The following is a 19,977-nucleotide window of genomic DNA, read 5'->3' on the forward strand; positions in this document are numbered from 1 at the left end:
TTTATTTATTTTTGAGACAGAGAGAGATAGAGCATGAACGGGGGAGGGTCAGAGAGAGAGAGAGACACAGAATCTGAAACAGGCTCCAGGCTCTGAGCAGTCAGCACAGAGCCCGACGCGGGGCTCGGACTCACATACCGCGAGATCGTGACCTGAGCCGAAGTCGGACACTTAACCGACTGAGCCACCCAGGCGCCCCTGTAATTTTTAAATCTACCTCAGTGGTTCTAATATATCCTGAGTGTTAAGAACCTCTGTTCTACACTACGAATGCTTGAGGGACTGGGATTCTGTCTTGTTCTTCACTGTATAGCCTAGAACCTAGCACAGTGCCTATGTGCCTATAGAGCTTATGCAATTGCGCCCTTGCTAAACTAAACCTTTACTCACAGAAATCTCCTTTACTTTAGTCTTCTACAGAGGGAAAACTGCAAACGACCCCCCCCCCCCCAACCAAATCCCAGGGAGTTTTTCAGACATCTTCCCACCTGGAAGAGTTCCTATTCCTGCCCCCAGTCTCTTGTCATTTTCAGCTAATCGTGACCATTATCACCAGATAGATATTCTTAAAATACTGAAACTGCCACTCCATTGTTCAAAAGTCTTACTTAGTTCCCCATTACCTTACGTAATCTTTGGTATGGAAAATTCTGTTCACACTAATAATATGAGATTTTTAGCCTATTAGCCTGCTATTCCACATGGACCCTGCATTAACTGTAGTTTACAAGTAGTTCTCTTGAATATGTCTCGAATTCACCCTTCTCTGTGTCACATACAATAATGCTGTGATCCTCACCTACAATACAAATCTTTTTCATCTTTTCATCTTTTGGAGATTTAATCTTTTCAGGTCACCCCAGCAAAAAAAAAAAAGGGGGGGGGGAGGGGAGTGTTTCCTCTATTCTATGTACTATTCAAATGACACTAGCCTTTCTTACTTTCTTTTGTAATTATATTCTGTTTTATTCCCCCGTAAAACTAGATTAAACCCCTGCTGGGTAAGGACTATATGCTATAGGTCTTCTAACCCTCACAGTGCTTACCACAATGCTGTCCACACGGTGAAGCATGTGATAATGATTTAATGTACTTTTTGCACAAATGCAATATTTAAAAAGGAAAAATAGAAAATCAAAATTCAAATACTTAAGTAAACTACATTTATTACTCATTACCTCAAAATACCTTTGAAGGAGTCCCAGAAGGATAAATTGTTAAAATTAACTTAAAAAGCCAACTAAAGCCTGAATAAAATGTTGATGCTATTGTTACATTGATAATTGAACAAAGTTTACAAGAAAACTATTACTCCCCAAATTTTAAATGAACAGACAATATACTCTCTCTACTTTTGAGAATTAACCAAGGAAAAAAATAAATTAAAAAAATCAACCAAAGAAAGGTTTGTTCTTGAGGGTAAAAATCAGTTATTCAGCACCCCCCCTTTCCCGTTTCTGTCTCTCCCCACCGCTATCCTTACTCCAAAATACATATACACACACACACACACACGCACAAACTAGCAGGATATCATCTACGTGGTAGAGCCTCAAAAAACACCTTAGTTCACTCTTTCAGCTGTAGTCTATATGTGGGAAAAAAACCACTTAAAATATTAATGAGTATTGTAGAGATACAATATTTTGAGAATCACACGTATACTAAGATGTGTATTTTGTTGGACAACTGATGGTTGAGCATCGTTAAAACAAAACATAACTATAGACGTCATTTTCTGGATGAATCTCTTGAGGAACATTTGGAATTGCTGGTATCTCTGGTTCCTCTGCTTTGGGTTTTTCTCTCATTTCTGTAAAATAAAATATGAAAATAGGTTAAATAAATGGTCAACTGGGACAATTGACTAGATTAAAAAACTCTACCTCACACCTTGCACAAAAGCAAATTTCAGATGAATTAAAGATTTAAATATTAAAATACCATAAATGTTGTATAAACAAAATTTTCTTATAATCTTAGGATTAGAAAGGCCTTTCTAAGCAGGAAACAGATCAGAAACCAGAAAGGAGAAGAATGACAAGTTTGAATTACCAAAAATTAAAATTAAAATCTTGCCATGTAGGTGACAAAAACCACTATAAATAAATTTAAACCATAGACAACTGGAAATATATTTACAACTTATATGTAGGTAAAGTCTTAACTATTACATAGAGATTTTCTAAGTCAATACAAAAAGATCAAATTTAAAATGGAACAGGAATTCAAATGGGCAATTCTCAAAAGAAAAAATTCAGGAGCGCCTGAGTGACCTGGTCAGTTGAGCATTCAACTCTTGATTACAGCTCAGGTCATGACCTCGCAGTTCATGAGATATTGCCCTGTGTCAGGCTCTGCGCTGACAGCATGGAGCCTGCTTGCAATTCTATCCCTCCCTCTCTCTCGGCTCCTCCCTGGCTCACATGTGCATGCTCTCTCTCAAAACAAATAAATACACATTAAAAAAATAATTTTAAAAAGAAAAAAATCAAATTTATAACAGTCATGAAATTCAAATTCATAATAATACTAATGCCTAGAAGCAGTCATTATCAGAAAAGTGGAAATTAAAACAATTAGGTTGTTTGGTTTTTTTATTCTTTTTTTTTTTTTTTTTTTCCAACGTGTTTTTTTTTTTTTTATTTTTGGGACAGAGAGAGACAGAGCATGAACGGGGGACGAGCAGAGAGAGAGGGAGACACAGAATCGGAAACAGGCTCCAGGCTCCGAGCCATCAGCCCAGAGCCTGACGCGGGGCTCGAACTCACAGACCGCGAGATCGTGACCTGGCTGAAGTCGGACGCTTAACCGACTGCGCCACCCAGGCGCCCCTTGTTTGGTTTTTTTAAAACCTAACACATAGGAAAAGATTTTTTAAATGTAATCGTGCAGTATTGGGGGAAAAGCACTTACATAAACTCTTGGTTTGTGTGGACTGCTAAAACATTTTGGGAGGCTCATTTGACAGAATGTATCCAAACATTAAATGTGGGTACCCTTTGGCCCAGCATTTCAATTTCTAGGGATTTATCCAATGGATATAATCAGACACACTTAAGCTCCCAGTGCCTCAGTTTCCTTATCTATAAAATGGGGATAATATTATTTTTCTGGTAAGCTTTTTAACATTGAATAAAATAATTCACACAAAAGATTTTTGTGTGGCACATAGAAAGTGCCAAATAAATGTTAGTTCCAATGATGTTCACTGAACATTGTTATAATAGTAAAACTCGGCAGTAACCTAAACGTTCATCATTTCAGAGACTGGTTGGATAAATTATTGTACATATAACACAATACCATACAATTGTTACAAAAGATGTCATTAAGATGGCCGTGATATATATTGCATGTGAAAAAATGCAGCTTACACAGAATAGAATGTATTATACTATGTCATTTGTTAAAACAAGGGAAAACAACCTCCAGGATGGGGATCAGAGATAGGAGATGGGATCATGGGGGATTTACTCTATATTCACTTACATATTGCTTTAATTTATCATAATGAACATTTATGATTCATTACTATGAGCCTTTTCTAATCAGTAAAAAGGTATATACTTCCATTTGTTTGGCCAGACAAAACCCCAAACAAGAAAAGCATGAATTAATTGCCCACATTAACCTTGGCAGGAATGAAACTGCTCGAACCGAGCCCTGTGTGGATAAGAAGTGCTTCTCCAACAGGGGCTCCCGTCAGCCCAGACAGTGCTTCACGTGGCTGCTTTTTACTCTAATGTTTTCACCCTTGAAAACCTGCACCCGTTGGAACCCAACTAACCCCATGTCTCTGTTGTAGTTATCTTTTAGGAAAGAGCTTATTTGTTTATAAGCTACCAGAAGGATTTCTTGAGAAAAGGATATGGTCTGCTAGACTCAGGCCACTTCATATACCGTCTATGGTTTTGTACAAAGAGAACCAAGGTTCTCAGTTATATCCCTGAGGCAAAGGCCAAATTGAAGAAAGGTCACATTACTTTAAAAGTGTCATGCTTAGGAGAATGCTTTTCAGGAACAAATACTGAGATAGAAAGGGTTTTTGGCAAACCTGATAAATCCTACAAAAACAAGTTCCCTTTGTAACAGGATCATATCTTGTACCTTTATAACCCCATTGGCACCTTGTACCATGACTTTACTTCCTTTAGTTTGCTGGGACATTTTAATTCTCAAGAAAAACTTTATTCATCAAACTTTCTTGTTAATTTAAACTTAATCGTTCTTTAAAATATTTTGCACATAATTCATCCTATATTGGGTTTATTTCATTTCACTGGCTAAAGTTTCCCAGAATGGATACTCTGTCAAGTACCTGGTATACACACTTATATTGCCAATTATTTTAATTCTTTGTAAATGTGCCAAACAGGCCCTGGTTGAATAAAAAACATTTTTTACTTGAAACCAGCTAATGACATGAATGATACCCTTGTGATAACAGGGGATATCCTAAATTGTGAAAGAAGGCTATAAATCATCACTCTGAGGGATATGGATACCTATGTAGGTGCTCTAATTATAAATGGGGAATCCTATTAAGTGGCAGTTTCAGTGACTTGTCCCAACAAACCATCCCTACCTTGAGGAAAAGTATAAACATCCTTAGCATCCTCCTGGTGTGCTTTAGGATCCTGGCCTTGGGGCCCATCTGTTTCTTGGTACGGCTCTGGAAAGCATTCTTGAGACACATCCTTATTTTTATATGTGTTGGTGGAGAGGTCCTCAGGCCCAGGTGTTTCTTGGTATATTTCAGGCGAATAGTCTTCAGACCCACCTGTTTCTTGGTATATTTCAGGCGAAGAGTCTTCAGACTCAGGTGTTTCTTGGTATATTTCAGGTGGATATTCCCCAGCAGCAGGCATTTCTTGGATTGTCTTATGAGAGGGTGCTTTAGACACAGCAATTTCTTTATATGTTTCATGAGAGAAGTGTTCGGGTTTAACTGTTTCTTGGTGTGTTTTTGTAGAAAGGTCTTTAGGCACAGCTATTTCTTCTGTTTTAGGCAAGAAGCTTTCAATCTCAGCAATTCCTTGATCTGGTTCAGAATTGTATTCCTCAGGTTCATCTCTTTTCTGGTATGTTTCATGAGCATAGCCTTTAGGCACATCTGGTTTGGTGAATGCTTCGGAAGAGCATCCTTCCAGGTTAGCTATGTCTTCAGTTTTAGAAGGAAGGACTTTGACTACAGCTGTTTCTTGGCACAGTTCAGGAGCGAGATCTTCAGGTTCAGCCATTCTGAAAGGATGGCCTTGAAGTACAGCTATTTCTTGGCACAAGTTAGGAGAGAGGTCTTCAGGTTTAGTCATATCAGGGCACATTCTGGAAGAATGGTTTTGAAGTATGGCTGTTTCTTGGCACATTTTAGAAGAGAGGGCTTCAGGTTCAGCCATATCAGGGCACATTTTGGAAGGATGGCCTTGAAGTACAGCTGTTTCTTGGCTTATTTTAGGAGAGAGGACTTCAGGATCAGCCATATCTTGGCATGTTTCAGAAGAGTGGTTTTGTATTGCTGTTTCTTGTATCTCAGAAGAATTGGCCTGATGTATAATGCCTTCTTGATCCATTGCAAAAATTTGTTTCTCAGGCACAACTTTTTTGGGAGAGGCTACCAGATAGAGCCCTTCAGTTATAGTCCTAGGTGGTTCAAGTTCTTTCTCCATAGGTGCTAATGCTTTCTCCCTCATGTCCTTTTTAAATTGTGACTGAGGCTCCACCTTCAGGTCTGTGTTTTGCTGTCTCTTTCTGCCTCTTTTATTTCCTTTTCCCATCCTTGGCCTCTTGCATTTTTTCTCTCTGTGAAAGATCAGAATTAGTGTCAGCAATGGGCCTACAGGATTCAAATAAATGCTTAGTAATAACAGCCGCTGGTCTTCCGGCTGCCTTGTTTTATGACCATGAAAAAAATCACTTAATCTCTCTAGGCCTCAACCTCCTTGTTTGTAAAATGAAGGAGCCAGTGCTAGTTGTCAGGAGAGGAGATGTCCCGCAGGGACTTTTTGTCTCTTGACGCCTTGCTCACAAGGAACCTTCTTGGTGAGTGCATAGAGTATGTGTGTTTGAGAGCATATACTTAAAGATTGGTTATGGAGAACATATAATTGATGTTATAAATTAATAGATTGGCACTCTGGTTTATACAGTGGTCTGTCTGGGTTTAGCATGTGTGAGTTAGTCCCACTATGCCCTGGGTAAACTGATACAATTGCATTTCTGGATCTGCAATCCAGGCACAGCTCCTTGTCTGCACAGCCTGCAGACAGAAGATGTATATCTAATTGCTTATCTAATTCAGTGTCTTGTGTAGAGAATGCTAAAGAGCAGCAATACATGTCAAATGAGACGTTCTGTGAGCTGGGTCAAAAGCTTCAAAAACATCTCTTGAGGTAAAGAAGCCTGGTGGAAAGGTACGAGTGTCCATTTTATACCTGCTCCAAATGAATAGCTAGATTAAGGATCTAAAAGATAAAAGGATATGCATGGAAATTTCGGCCAATGACAACTCGTTAGGTACTGCAACTATAACCAAATACAGATGGCTAATACAGATGGGCTGGTGGTGGGGAGGAAAAGGTACTAAAAATAAACATTTCATCCTTCTTCTAAACCTGTTGAAATTCTGTTCCATGCTACCTGCTCCACAGAGCCTCCTCTTGCCAACCACGGGGCTGAAATGCTCTCCTTGCTCAGGATTTATTGTGAGGGCCATGCTTTTAGGTGAGGAACATGAGCTGCCTCATACCGTTGTTACTTGTGGAGAAATATTCTTGTAGTAAATATTCTTGTTTCTGTTAGCAAACGAGATAAAACCCGTGCTTTTCTATCTTCGCAGTGCTCGTAAGTCCTTGCGCACTTAAATGTATACCCTATTCTGCCTTTATGTTTGAAATTTCCAAAATTAAAATTTTTTAAAGACTGCCTCCCTAAAACCAGTTTGAAATCAATATTAAAAAGGTAAACATGTAATAAGACAGTCAAAAATTAATATTAGAAATAATATACAAGAAAATGTTATGTAAAAATGATGGAAAGGCACCTCACCATTTTAAAGTATAATTCCAACTAACAAAGGTAACAGGATAAATTATAAAGTCCTAATTGTCAGATTTTTAAAAGATGGTATATGTGACTTTTTCAGGAAACACTTATTTTATTCTAATATTGAATACTAAATAACTTGTCACATAGATCACTGTATGAGGGAATCTGAGTAATGTTCCATGTTCTTCCTGGTAGTTTTTCAAAAGATGCATATATATCTATGTGGTCTAAAATTTAATCTGAACTCTGTCACTGATCAGCTATGTGATCATGGGTAAGTCACTCAAACTCTCTATGCCTTGGTTTCTTCACAGGCAAAATGGAGTAAATGGTATCTGTCCAACCTCATGCGGTCGTTGTAAGAATCGCATACAATAACTTAGAGGAATGAGTTATTCAAATATAAATTAGTATTCGTATTAATATAGGAAACACTTATAGTGCTTCCTATGTGCCAGGCACTGTTTTAAGTAATTTGCTTATTCTGTTATCTCATATAATCTTCACCTCAATTTATGAGGTAGATACTATTATTATCTCCACTTTGCAGATGACAAAACAGACGCACGTTCTTGTCCAAAGTCAAATGGCTAGAAGTGAGGGAGCCACGCTTCAAATGTAGTAGTCATTCTGGCTTTAACAGCCAAGGCTCTTAACCATTACACTCTGCTGCTTCTCTCTGGAACCACTTAGGTTTCGCTGTGTGGTATGTTGTGTAAGAATAGCCCTCAGCTCAGTCGGTTAAGCGTCCGACTTCAGCTCAGGTCATGATCTCGCGGTCCGTGAGTTTGAGCCCCACGTTGGGCTCTGTGCTGCCAGCTCGGAGCCTGGAGCCTGGAGCCTGCTTTGGATTCTGTGTCTCCCTCTCTCTCTGCCCCTCCCCCACTCACGCCCTGTCTCTCTCTGTCTCTCAAAAATAAATAAATGTTAAAAAAAAAAAAAAGAGAGAGAGAGAGAATAGCCCTCAGTAGCACAGAGATATGTCCTAAGAGCATGGCCGGCCAGCTGCCAAGAGGCTCACCAAGGTGTCCTCTACTTCAGTGACTTTTTCAGCCTTGCTCCCCCCACCCAGCAAGCCCAGAAATCCAATTGGATCAGCACACTGAGACCAGCTCCATTTATCTGGGATAGAACTCATCAACCAGCTGAAAATAGCTGATATATAAACCTAAAAACCAATTTTTAAGTGAACAGTGAGAAATGCAACGTCACACAGCAGAGGATGCTTGCACTCACAGATGAATGCACTCTTTCTCTGTAGCAGGTATTTGAGAAGCCAAATAATGATCAGAAGGTTGCCTGGAGAGTATGGAATTAGGGAATATAAGGATATTCTTCAACAGAGTCACTTGCCACAGGACTCGAGTACAGAAGTTTCTGCTGTAACACAATATATGCATTCCTGAAAAGCCTCACTTTCAGCAAAATCCTACACTAAAAGTGCAGTGCTTATGGGGGAAAATAGAGTTAAAGCAAACAACTCAAATCTTGTGCAACTTTCTAACACTAACAAAAACAATAATTGGTACTGGGGGAGATATCTTGAGTAGTCCAGATAGGCAGCTTACTATGAGAAGGCTGCCTGGGGGATAGCAAAAATACGCAAAAGCAACAGTTTAAACGCAGGCTTTCAGCTGCTGAGATCCTGTAAATGCTGGTGGTGCTCTGAGCCAGCTGCCATTGGGTTGGGCCCAGGAGGAAGTGCAGCCTACTCATGGAGAGCTATGGGGAGCTGGTGGTGTCCTCTGGGGAGGGAGCCCTGGATGTGGGCTGAAAGGGGCCCTGCTTATGCAGCAGCCAAGCTGAAGGCTTTTCCCTTTCCTGCTGAAGGTTTTAACTGTATTCCTTTTTGATTAGGAAAAATCATGGACCAGTACAGCTTCTACATTACACTGACATCATTCTCCTATTTACCAATCATATGTGAGTTGATTGGTGCTATAGAAACATGTGTTATAGCAGAACAGAAGATTCTCAGTCCCCAGGGGAGATTGGTGCCCTTTCTTAAGAAAAGTGCTAAAACATCTATATTGTATGTTTTTTTAATGTATATCTATTTTATCTTTGCCACCAAAAGAAACATTTTTCGCAACAATGAAGAAATGCAAATATAACTCCTACTAATCTAATAATAATATAATAATTATTATTGTTATAATAAAAGAGTGCTTAGATCAGTGGTTCTCAACTGGGGGCAATTTTGCCCCTTAGTCCCCCACACCAAGAGACATTTGACAATGTCTGGAGATATTTTTGGTTGCCACAATGCAGGTGGGAGGCGTGCTACTGGTCTCTAGATGCCAGAGATGCTGCTAAACATCTACAATGCACACAACAGCCTCCCACATAAAGAATTATCCTATCCACAACATCAATAGTACCCAGGTTGAGAAACCCAGGCTTAGACAAGCTCCTTGGGCTCTCCTTTTCTATCTCCAAGCACCTCCTCTGTTTTCATAGTCATATTTTAAACGGATGCAGTTAGATGCTGTCTCACTTATAATCGTGGTCTTGTACTCTCTCCCTAAGATTATGTACAAGTGACTTTGCTTGGAGATTTAAAAACTCCTAAACTCTCCTGTCACTTATTTACATAAAGTGTTTTGGTTTGCTCCATGGAGGGTTAATCGTACTCATTCAATTAGTATTTTACTAATAGAAAGCTTGGAAAACTAGCCAGGAGCTCTCCTCAAAGGTATCTCCTGCTCCCGACAAGATGCTTCTATGTTTATATTACCAGAGTAGTAGAAAGAACACCAGGCCTCTCTACAATGGAATTCAACTGCCTGGTGCTTTAATTTAAAAAGAACAGGGATAAAATTCCATTCCCACCACTTCACTAGCTGTGTGATTCTAGGCAAGAGATTGAACCTTTTGGAGATTTGGCTTCTTTTTTTTTTCTTTTTGTATAATAGGAATACCAGCTCCTGATTCATGGAATTGTTGGATAAAATATAGTGTGTAAAAGCACTCAGCACTACTTGACCCATAGCATATACTTGACAAATAGCCATTCCTCTTCCCCTGCAATGATACCATACCCAAATTGCCATTGTGAAGTTTGCTTCTCTTGTGCTTCCTCTTTTCTTTTCCTGAGTTGTTCTCTGTTTCGCAGATTCCAAGTTCCAATGATTTCTGTAGGATCAAGATGGAAGTTATAGGAGATAGTGATAAATTGTGGCATTTATCAGCAAGAGTCCTATGGCAAGGTGGAGACCCCCACCCCCACCCCATCCTGGGTGTCTGTTCTTCTCCTTGCTTTTGAAGGACAAGGACCACATTTTATTCATCCTTATGCCTCCAAAGAATGCCTAGGAGCAAATGCTCAGTAAGCATTTTTAAATGAAAGGGTCAGTTTTTATACATATGTGTTCTGTCAACCCATTAGTTTCTTCAAAATAATTTTACATATTGCACAAACATAAAAAAATCAGCCGTGTTCTGCCATCCTTAACATTATAACCTGTTTTCATTTTATTTCTCATATCTAGTCTCCATATTATACAAAGTTGTAATGATAGCATACCATAATTTTATCATTTATTAACCTAACATCATGTCAGAAATATTTTCTATGGTATAGTCCTCATAATTATAACTCTAATCAAGTTGATGTATTCCCACTTGCCCAGTCATTCCACATGTATTGGTTGTTGCCAATTTTATGGGCTGTTGGGTTTTTTTTGTCACGGTAGCTCAAACTATAATAAATATTCATGCATACAGTTTTTTTCCTTTTGAGTTTTTTCCTTAGGATGATGTCTGCCCAAGCTCTTTGGGAAGTTATTATCAAAAGAAAGGTTCTGTTGCCATCTGAGTTTGTGAAAAGTTAATGGGTCCTCTTAGAGCCTGTAAAGTGATGACAAACTTGCATGGAGGGCCCCAAAAGGCAGAGCATGCTCCTTGGGCCATAGCAGCTTTTGTTCTTAAGACAGAAGTTCTTAATGATAAATTTGGATTTGGGGGATATTATATGTCTATTTTTATCGATGTCTAGTTAATTTACCATTTCCTTCAATTATGAATGTAGGTGACAAACCACAGAAATTTTTGTGCAGTAAGTGACTTTGTCACCAAAAGAAATCACAGATTTTTTCCACATCACATTACAGTTGTTGCAGACACCTAAAAACACAATTTATTTGAGATGATATATTTGATTTGATGCAATGCTGTTAGATTCACCATTACTATAATCTTGTTATGTAATGTGTCTATAAATAAGCATATATATTACTGTATCACAGTTTTTCATTTTAATAGCTATATCTTACAATTGCTTCCTTTGGAATTTTATCTATTAATTTTATATATTTTAAATATTTATTATAAAAAGGTATCTATAGGTTCCTCAGAGTGCCAAAGGGATCCATGGCACACAAAAAATTAACTGTCTCGAGACCTAGGGTTCTGCAAAACATTTTGAGAAATGCTGCTTTAGGATAGACCCAAAACTAAGATTAGGAAGTCAAGAGAATAAGCACTATTAAAGATCTGACAATAGGTAGACCAGATCTCTTTCCAAAAAATTATACCAAATTTACCCTACCATAGAAGTATAGGGGTATAATGGTTGTTTTACCTCAACCGTTCAGTACCGGGTATTTTAACATTATCTTTCACTTAAATATATTATCAAGAATTTATTATGTCCTTGTGTTTCTCTGCTTATTAGAATCTTAATGTATTAGAAGTCACCTCAGAAGGTTATACAGCCCCAATCCTTCCCATCTAAGGTTATATGAACATACTCAATTATGTGCTTTTTGGGGGCCAGATCCATAAAAATTAGGAAAATAATCACAGCCCAGTTCTTCCCAACTGTCACTAAGACATCTTAGTGGCCAGTAGAGACCTCTTAAGATCTCTTTCATTACCTGGAACATGGTTCTCTTCTTGATGAGGACCAGGTGTCTGATGGAGCGTCGAGCGAGATTGGTCCTTTCCCAAATCCATCTTGCTGTTAATTCTTCCTGCTATGTGGTCTGACTTCCACAAACAGCCTTTTTAAAAATATCAAAGCAACTAACAGTTAAACACACACACACGCACACACGAGTTTGTCACTTTACTTCCCGCCTAAAAGTTTTATCTGGTTGGACCACAGCTGCTGACTACTTCTACTATCTTTATCACACTGCACAGGTGTGAGTAGGGGGCATGGTTGGTCCTACTATCTTCATCCTGTAGTATAGTTGCTAGTTATACAGGGAGCCCCACGGCCACAGCCTGGCATCGTGCAGCCTCCAGTACAGCAGTCATTTATTTCTGTCTGCCAAGAAGTGCCTCAGTCTGATGGTCCTTTTTCCAGATGGAAATGGCATAGTGTAGAAAGTGCCCTAGCTGTAAGACCTAACCAGTCCATGTCCTAGAATAAGTCACCTCCCCATTCTGTGGCTCTTTCCTCATTTGCAAAGTGGGTAAATAATTCCTGACTTGCCCACCTCGCAGAGTTCTTGTGAAAAAGTGAAAATCATGAATGTGAAAATTATGAAGCTATGAAATTAACCTTACGTTATTTTCCTGCATGTGGCACTATTACCTTAATCTGTTGCAAAATAAATTTCACATGTGTATATGCTGTGAAATTTAGATAATAGACCCAAGGAACCAAATTAGGAATTCAAAGCAAATCTGAACCCTTTTCTGCTCACCTGATCATTCACAAGTGCCTCAAGATGACTAGTGAAATCCACTGTTACTCATCCAGGGAAGGGCAAAAAGAATTTCTTAATGAAAATATGACCATGTTATGTCACAGAAATTAAGTTGAAACCAAAGGAATTACCCCATCCCCAGTTGGTTACTCCATTTGAGAAGATAAGGAAGCACAGAGGACTATGGCTGTTCAAGTAGGGAAGGACTACTGAACACACCCTGCTATGAGCAGCCTTTCTGAGAGATGCAGGAGCAGCAGTATTCTAGAGTCATAGATTGGATTGAAGAGAGTTTGAATTCCAAAGTTGCTTAGTTCGGCAAGTTAGATAGTCTAGGGGCCACTTTACCAATCTACAACATGGGGACAGTATTGGTATCTATCTTGTGGTGTTATTGGGGTGATTAAATCAAATGGTCTGTATAAAACATTTTATATATGCCTGGAATATTGAACTTGCTTAACAAGTATTAGCTGCTTTTATTAATAATAAAATACAGTAACCAGATTTTGGTAAACCAAGTCATAGTTTTAAATGTGCTAAAGAGGGGCGCCTGGGTGGCTCAGTCGGTTAAGCGTCCGACTTCGGCTCAGGTCACGATCTCGCGGTATGTGAGTTCGAGCCCCGCGTCGGGCTCTGTGCTGACTGCTCGGAGCGTGGAGCCTGTTTCAGATTCTGTGTCTCCCTCTCTCTGACCCTCCCCCGTTCATGCTCTGTCTCTCTCTGTCTCAAAAATAAATAAATGTTAAAAAAAAAAATTAAAAAAAAAATAAATGTGCTAAAGAAACTCAGGAAATCTGAAAAGAATCCTTTATAAAGAGAAAAACTTTAAAAAGTGAATATGTGCCCCCTACTTCTCTAGACTTTTAAGGCATTAGAAGTGAAAGGGCCCTCGGGGCACCTGTGGCTCAGTCGGTTGAGCATCCAACTTCAGCTCAGGTCAGGATCTCACGGTTCGTGAGTTCGAGCCTGGCGTCAGGCTGTGTGCTGACAGCTCAGAACCTGAAGCCTGCTTTGGATTCTGTGTCTCCCTCTCCCTGCCCCTGCCCTGCTCACTCTCTCTCTCTCTCTCTCTCTCTCTCTCTCTCTCTCTCTCTCAAAAATAAATAAAGATTTAAAAAATTTAAAAAATTTATCCTTACTCAGGGCTTATTACATTCAGTTCAATGATTCAGCAAACCTTAGGGAACGCCTCATATTGTGCACATGTTGAGCAACAATGTCAGGATGCAAAGACTGACAGATGTAGTTCCTGGATTCTGTACACCGTACACTTGAGGTATATATATCCACATCTTGATTGCAAAGAGCTAATAGACTGTCTACCCTGTTGCAACCTTCCTAAGTTGATTTCACCCCTGCCTGTTCCCTGTATCTGGGAGCAGAGTGTGGAGGGACTATAAGAGGGTGGGGACTTGAGTTAACAGTAAATAGAGCCAATTTTGGGTGGAGGAGGCCAGTGGAAAGACTTCAAAGCAAAGTAGATTGGAAGCCAGGCAAGGTGTCTTTGATGTGATAAGCAGGCCAGAGCAGGAACTTGTTTGGGACACAGAAGTAGCCACATAGTAAGTTCACAAGCCATAGTTCATTGTCCCTTCTCCCTATGGAAAACTCTGGAGTCATTACCAGAATGTGAGATATTAGCCATTAAATTAAAGGGTGGATATTTTTAAACAAATGCTGCCTTGTTCTAGAGTTATTTGCATATATACACAAAACCTCTTTCTAAGCCACAAACTCTTAGGGGGTAGTTACCTCTCCTGATTCACCTTTCCATCCCCACAGTTTAATCCAGTGGGAGGCTGCCACAGTGGTTCCCCATAAATGTCCACACTCTTGTATGCAGGGCAGGAAGCCTGTGAAGGCACTTTATACACTCAGAGGACTTGACGTGGCTGTGACTTAATAATAGTAATCCCATCATCTGTTCTGGAACTCTGCCTACTGTCATTCACTGGCACCATCCTATGTACTGGAGATATGGCAGCTAAAAGACAAAAGTTCCTGCCCTTACAGAGCCTACAGTCTAGTGGGGAGAGAGAACCACTAAGCAAATTTAAAATATATACATATGTAATATATCAGATGGTGATAAGTGTTTTGGAGAAAACTGAGCAGGGAACAGCAGGCTGAGGAATGAGGGGGAAAGTTGATGCTGGTTGCTATTGAAATAGGGTGAGGGGCGCTTAGGTGGCTCAGTCAGTTAAGCATCTGACTCTTGATTTTGGCTCAGGTCATGATCTTATGGTTCGGTTCATGAGTCCCAGCCCCGTGTCGGGCTCTGTGCTGACAGTGAGGAGCCTGCTCAGGATTCACTCTTTCCCTCTCTCTCTCTCTGCCTCTCCCCGCCCTGCCCTCTCTCTCTCAAATAAATAAACTTTAAAATAACTAACTAACTAACTAACTAACTAATTAAATAGGGTGATTAGGGAAGGCTTAACAGAAAGGGTGACAGTTGAACAGAATTGACAGAGGTGAGGGGCCAGCCAGGCTGATAGCTGGGAGGGCATTCTAGGCAAAGGGACACCAGCAAATGGTCGGTGGTGGTAGGAAGTAGGTTCAGAGAGGTAAGTTTGTTGCACCATGTAGGGATTTCTACTCTGATTGAGATGGATAGTCATGGGATGGTTTTGAAGAGAAGAGTGATATGATCTGATTTATATTTTTTAAGGATTATTCTGACTACTGTGTGGAGAATAGACTCTTAGCAGCAGGAAAGGAGGTGGAAGCAGGGAGACCAGTTAAAAGGGTCTTGCAGTCATCCCAGTGAGTGGTGATGAAGCCTTGCACTGTGATGGGAGTGGTGAAGAAGTGATCAGATTCTAGAGTAGCTTCTAAATTGGAGGTGGAGTGAGAGACAGTCAAAGACTAAGAGTTTTGGTCTGAGCAGCTGGAAGACGGAGTTACCACAAATATATGAGGAAGGCTGGGAGGAGCAAGCTTGAAGAAGATGATTGGAGTTTAGTTTGGGACATGTTAACAGATTAGGGAGAAAACAGGGAAGGAGCAGCCAGAGAAGCAGAGGAAAACCGGAAAAGTAAAGTATCCCAGAAGCCACAGGGAAAAAAACATTTCAAGAAGAAGGGGGTGAACAATTGTGGTGAATTTTGCTAACGAGTAGAATAGAAGAAGGGTTGAGGGTTGTCTCTTTCCTAACAGTTCAATTCAGTTAATTACGGACTGTGGAGCCCAGAGAGGTTGTTACTTGGTCAAGGTCATACAGGCAGGACCAGCTACCTAATTTGCAGGGCCCAGTGCACAATGAAGATGCACAGCTCCTCTTTCAAAAATTAAGAAGGTCAAGTCAGCTACAGCAGAAAATTAAACTCCACACAGGGCCCTATTTCACAAGTGTTTCACCGGATCCTTGCGGCAGACATAAAACAGATCTTCATGTTTCAGATCAAGACACTGGTGCTAAGTATCGAGTGATTTAAGGTCACAGAGCTAGACTGGCAGTGTAAGTGTGGAACCTGGGCCTTCAGCCTCCTGGTTCAGCCTTCTTCCCACAAGATCAAACCAGGTATTGAGGGAGAGAATTGCTTTCCTGCCTCCTAACTCTAGAGCAAGTTTATTTTGTGTGTGTGTGTGTGTGTGTGTGTGTGTGTGTGTGTGTTTTAATGCTTATTTTGAGAGAGAGAGAGAGAGAGAGAGAGAGAGAGCGAGCACAATTAGAGACTGGGAAGAGAGAAAGGGAGAGAGAGAAAGAATCCCAAGCAGAGAATCTCTGTGCCACCAGTGTAAAGCCCAACTGACTCAGGGCTCCGACTCATGAACTGTGAGATCATGACCGAGCCAAAATCAAAAGTTGGATGCTTAACCACTGAGTCACCCAGGCACCCCTGGAGCAAGTTTAAATATTGAGGCCTTGTTCATGCATTTCAGAGGGCTGATTGAACTGGGAAGGTGTGGGAGGAAGGAAACATTGCTAAGAACTTCTGCCCCGGGGCTCTGATGATGGGGGTGAGAGGGGAGCACGGGATACTATCTAGTCAAAAACATGATCTGATAAAAGTGCTCCAGAGCTCATGTAGTTTTAGGCTATACTGATGTAATTATAAAGCCCCCACACCAGGGGTAGATCAGAGTCCTGCTACACTTCGGTTTGTCATACCACACCTAGAACATCATGCTGTGAGGACCATGTGAGTGGTATCTGAGAATGTGTACAAGAAAGAGCAAAGGGTATGTAGCCGTACCATTTCCTGGCTGTGTAATTAGCGGGTAGGGGTGGAAATCGCTCAGTTCTTTCTAACCCTCGGTTTCTTTACTTGTAAGACAAAAAAAGTAAAACCTCACAGGGATTCTGTGAGGATGAAAGTGATCGTGAGAGCTTCTTGTAAAATGAAAAGCACTGTGTAGATCAGAGTGCCATAAACTTGGGTGGTGTGCATAGTATTATTGGAGTGTCCTAATAGTGCACCTAGGCATTTTCCTAGAGTGCGGTTGGGTAGACAAATGAAGGAAGGGAAGATATTGTGCATTTATTTCTCTTAGCGTTCCTTCCTTGCTAAAATCCTTTTCCAAAGCTTTTGAATTCTTTTCAAAGAGTGTGGATCAAGCTTTGTTTTCCTAAGTGGGGAGGGAGAGTTTCTGGTTTCCTTCTCTCACAGTCTGTTGATGCATGATAAATGAGTTCTGTCTCTGCTAAAACAGATGCTGCTGTACTCACAGTGATAACACGGTCTATGACTTTAGAATGGCGGTAACCTGACTTTCAATTTAGTTTGTTCCAAAGTTCCTCCTCTGGCATCCTCCCCCAAGGCTTCTTTCTATTTCTAAATGTACAGACAAATAAGCATCTCTGGATTAGCTGTGAGTGGTGGTTTATGTGGGGAAGAACATTCTGCTCCCACCTTGAGCCCCCATTCCATCTCTATCCTTTCTTTCCCTAACTTCCCAAACTCATACTATACTAACTTGACCTCTTCCCCCTACCCCCATACCTCCTAGATTCCTTCACACCTGCAGTCTAGTTTTTCTTTCCACATATTGTTCTCTCATGCCTCATCAGTGACTTCCTAGTGGCCCCTCCACAGTTCTCTCTGACCTCCTATAGCTCGTGATTCCTCCTGGCACTTGCACTCTCCTGGAAACCTGCCCTGCCCTTGGCATCTGTGGCGGTGCGTTCTTCCCCTTTCTCCCTCTTCCTCATCCTTGCTCCCAGGCTTCTCTTTCACATCCCTAGATGTAGGAGGTATTTCCCAAGGATGACTCCCTGATCTTTTCTCTGTATACTCCCACCCTTCTTAGATGGTTGATCCAACCGTATCCCTTTAGCTATTATCTCTGTACAGATATCTTCTAAATAAATATCAGTCTGAGTTCTAAGCTCACGTGTTCTTGGATACCATTCATTATGGAATATCCCACTGCACCTCAAACTTAGCATAGCGAAAAGCAAATTTATCCTCCCCATAAGACCAGTCTCCTCTGGTTTCTTTCTGCTAGGGTAGTGGCGCCACGTTCCTGGTCATCCAGCTGTAAACCTTCACAATTGTCTTGGCCTCTGCCTCCTCACTGGACACAGCCTCCAGCTGGGCACAGTTCAATGAATTTCGTCTTCCCAGTGTCCCACATGTTCATTCCCTTTTATCCTTCCCCATGCCACCATCCCAGAGGGGAACCTCAACTTCTCATTGGAAGTACTGGAAAAGCTTCCTAAATGGTCTAGCTGCTTCCATTTTCCCTCACCTTCCCCAGACTGTCCTGCACTAACAGCCAGAACATTCCCCCTATGGCTGACTCAGTACTGGCTCACTTGGTACTCGGTTCTACTCTTTGTAGAATACTGTAAAGTGTCAGTAATACTTGCAAGATACAGACTCAATTTTTCAGCCTGGCCTTTAAAACCAACTTCACAACCTTCCCTCCCATTCCTTTCCTGAAAATACCCCCACACTGTTCTGATTAAACAGTGCTTTGCCCTCCCTGTTTGGCTGTGGCTCGTTCTAACACCCACAGTACCTTTATTCACACCTCCTGACTGTTCAGTGCTCCTCCCTGTGTCTGTCCATCCAGATACTGAGTGCCTCCATCACAAAGCCTTTGATGCCAGGTACTGAGTTGCCTCCATCACAAAGCCTTTGATGATGATGGTGATGATGATATGTTAGTCACTTTATAATAGGTACCTGAAATTTTACATATATTATCTCATTTCATTTGTCCAACTCAGAGTATCCCCATTTCCCTGGTAAGGACATTAGTGGTTTGAAGAGATTAGGTTATAGGGGCGCCTGGGTGGCGCAGTCGGTTGGGCGTCCGACTTCAGCCATGTCACGATCTTGCAGTCCGTGAGTTCGAGCCCCGCGTCAGGCTCTGGGCTGATGGCTCAGAGCCTGGAGCCTGTTTCCGATTCTGTGTCTCCCTCTCTCTCTGCCCCTCCCCCGTTCATGCTCTGTCTCTCTCTGTCCCAAAAATAAATAAATGTTGAAAAAAAAATTAAAAAAAAAAAAAGAGATTAGGTTATATCCCAAGATATATAAGCTCATAAATGCCAGAGTTAGGGCTCAAAACCAAGGTAGGCTGTCTGTAAAGTTCAGATTTCACCATTCTGTTCTACGACCTTTTCCTACCTAGAAGTGATCTCTCCTTTCTGAGCTATAATCACACTTGATTTGAACTTTTGTATGATAAATATCACATAATATTTTTAATTTTGTTGTTCAGATGTATACATCTTTGCTACACTATTCATTCAGCAAACAGATAATGGACATTTATTGCCAGCCTCTTCACTAAGAATTGGTGACATAGAGAAGAATGAAACAAAAGTCCTTTCCCTCAAGAAACTCAGTCTGATTGAGGACGAGAGACAACAAGTAAATCTGAATTATAATACAGTGTGGTAATTTTAATATTGATATTTCCAAATGTTCTGAGAGTAGAAAAGGAGTGCTAATTCTACTGCCACAGAAGTGGAAAGATAAGGATATTATATCGTGTACCCTACGGCTGTAATTCTTATTCAGAACTGCCATAGTATGAATTTGTACTGGTCAACAAGTAGAATTGGGGAAATGATGTCCATCAACTGATGAATGGATAAAGAAATTGTGGTTTATATACACAATGGAATACTACGTGGCAATGAGAAAAAATGAAATATGGCCTTTTGTAGCAATGTGGATGGAACTGGAGAGTGTGATGCTAAGTGAAATAAGCCATACAGAGAAAGACAGATACCATATGGTTTCACTCTTATGTGGATCCTGAGAAACTTAACAGAAACCCATGGGGGAGGGGAAGGAAAAAAAAAAAAAAAAAGAGG

General features: G+C 40.6%; 1 protein-coding gene and 1 long non-coding RNA gene across 5 annotated transcripts in view; one reads left to right on the plus strand and one right to left on the minus strand.

Annotated features, from left to right (window-relative positions):
- Positions 1 to 19,977, plus strand: part of LOC109270106 (uncharacterized) — a 36,126-nt gene that overhangs the window by 3,746 nt on the left and 12,403 nt on the right. The window lies entirely within an intron of this gene.
- On the minus strand, positions 1,147 to 18,784 carry HEMGN (hemogen). Of its 3 annotated transcripts, XM_053908120.1 has the most exons (6): positions 18,672 to 18,688; positions 17,377 to 17,482; positions 11,925 to 12,050; positions 10,089 to 10,182; positions 4,589 to 5,802; positions 1,147 to 1,813 (listed from the first exon to the last, which is right to left on the minus strand). In XM_053908120.1, the coding sequence occupies exons 3-6, from the start codon at positions 12,001 to 12,003 to the stop codon at positions 1,707 to 1,709; spliced, it is 1,494 nt and encodes a 497-aa protein (XP_053764095.1). In that variant the 5' UTR covers positions 12,004 to 12,050; positions 17,377 to 17,482; positions 18,672 to 18,688; the 3' UTR covers positions 1,147 to 1,706. The 3 variants fall into 3 exon arrangements, with proteins under 3 accessions (XP_053764095.1, XP_053764094.1, XP_019309945.2); XM_053908119.1 differs by lacking the exon at positions 17,377 to 17,482 and having other exon boundaries at positions 18,672 to 18,784; XM_019454400.2 differs by lacking the exons at positions 17,377 to 17,482; positions 18,672 to 18,688 and adding an exon at positions 14,460 to 14,586.

Source organism: Panthera pardus, unplaced genomic scaffold (genome assembly GCF_024362965.1).
Source record: "Panthera pardus isolate Hobbes unplaced genomic scaffold, ASM2436296v1 HiC_scaffold_20, whole genome shotgun sequence".
NCBI classification, from domain to species: Eukaryota; Metazoa; Chordata; class Mammalia; order Carnivora; family Felidae; genus Panthera; species Panthera pardus.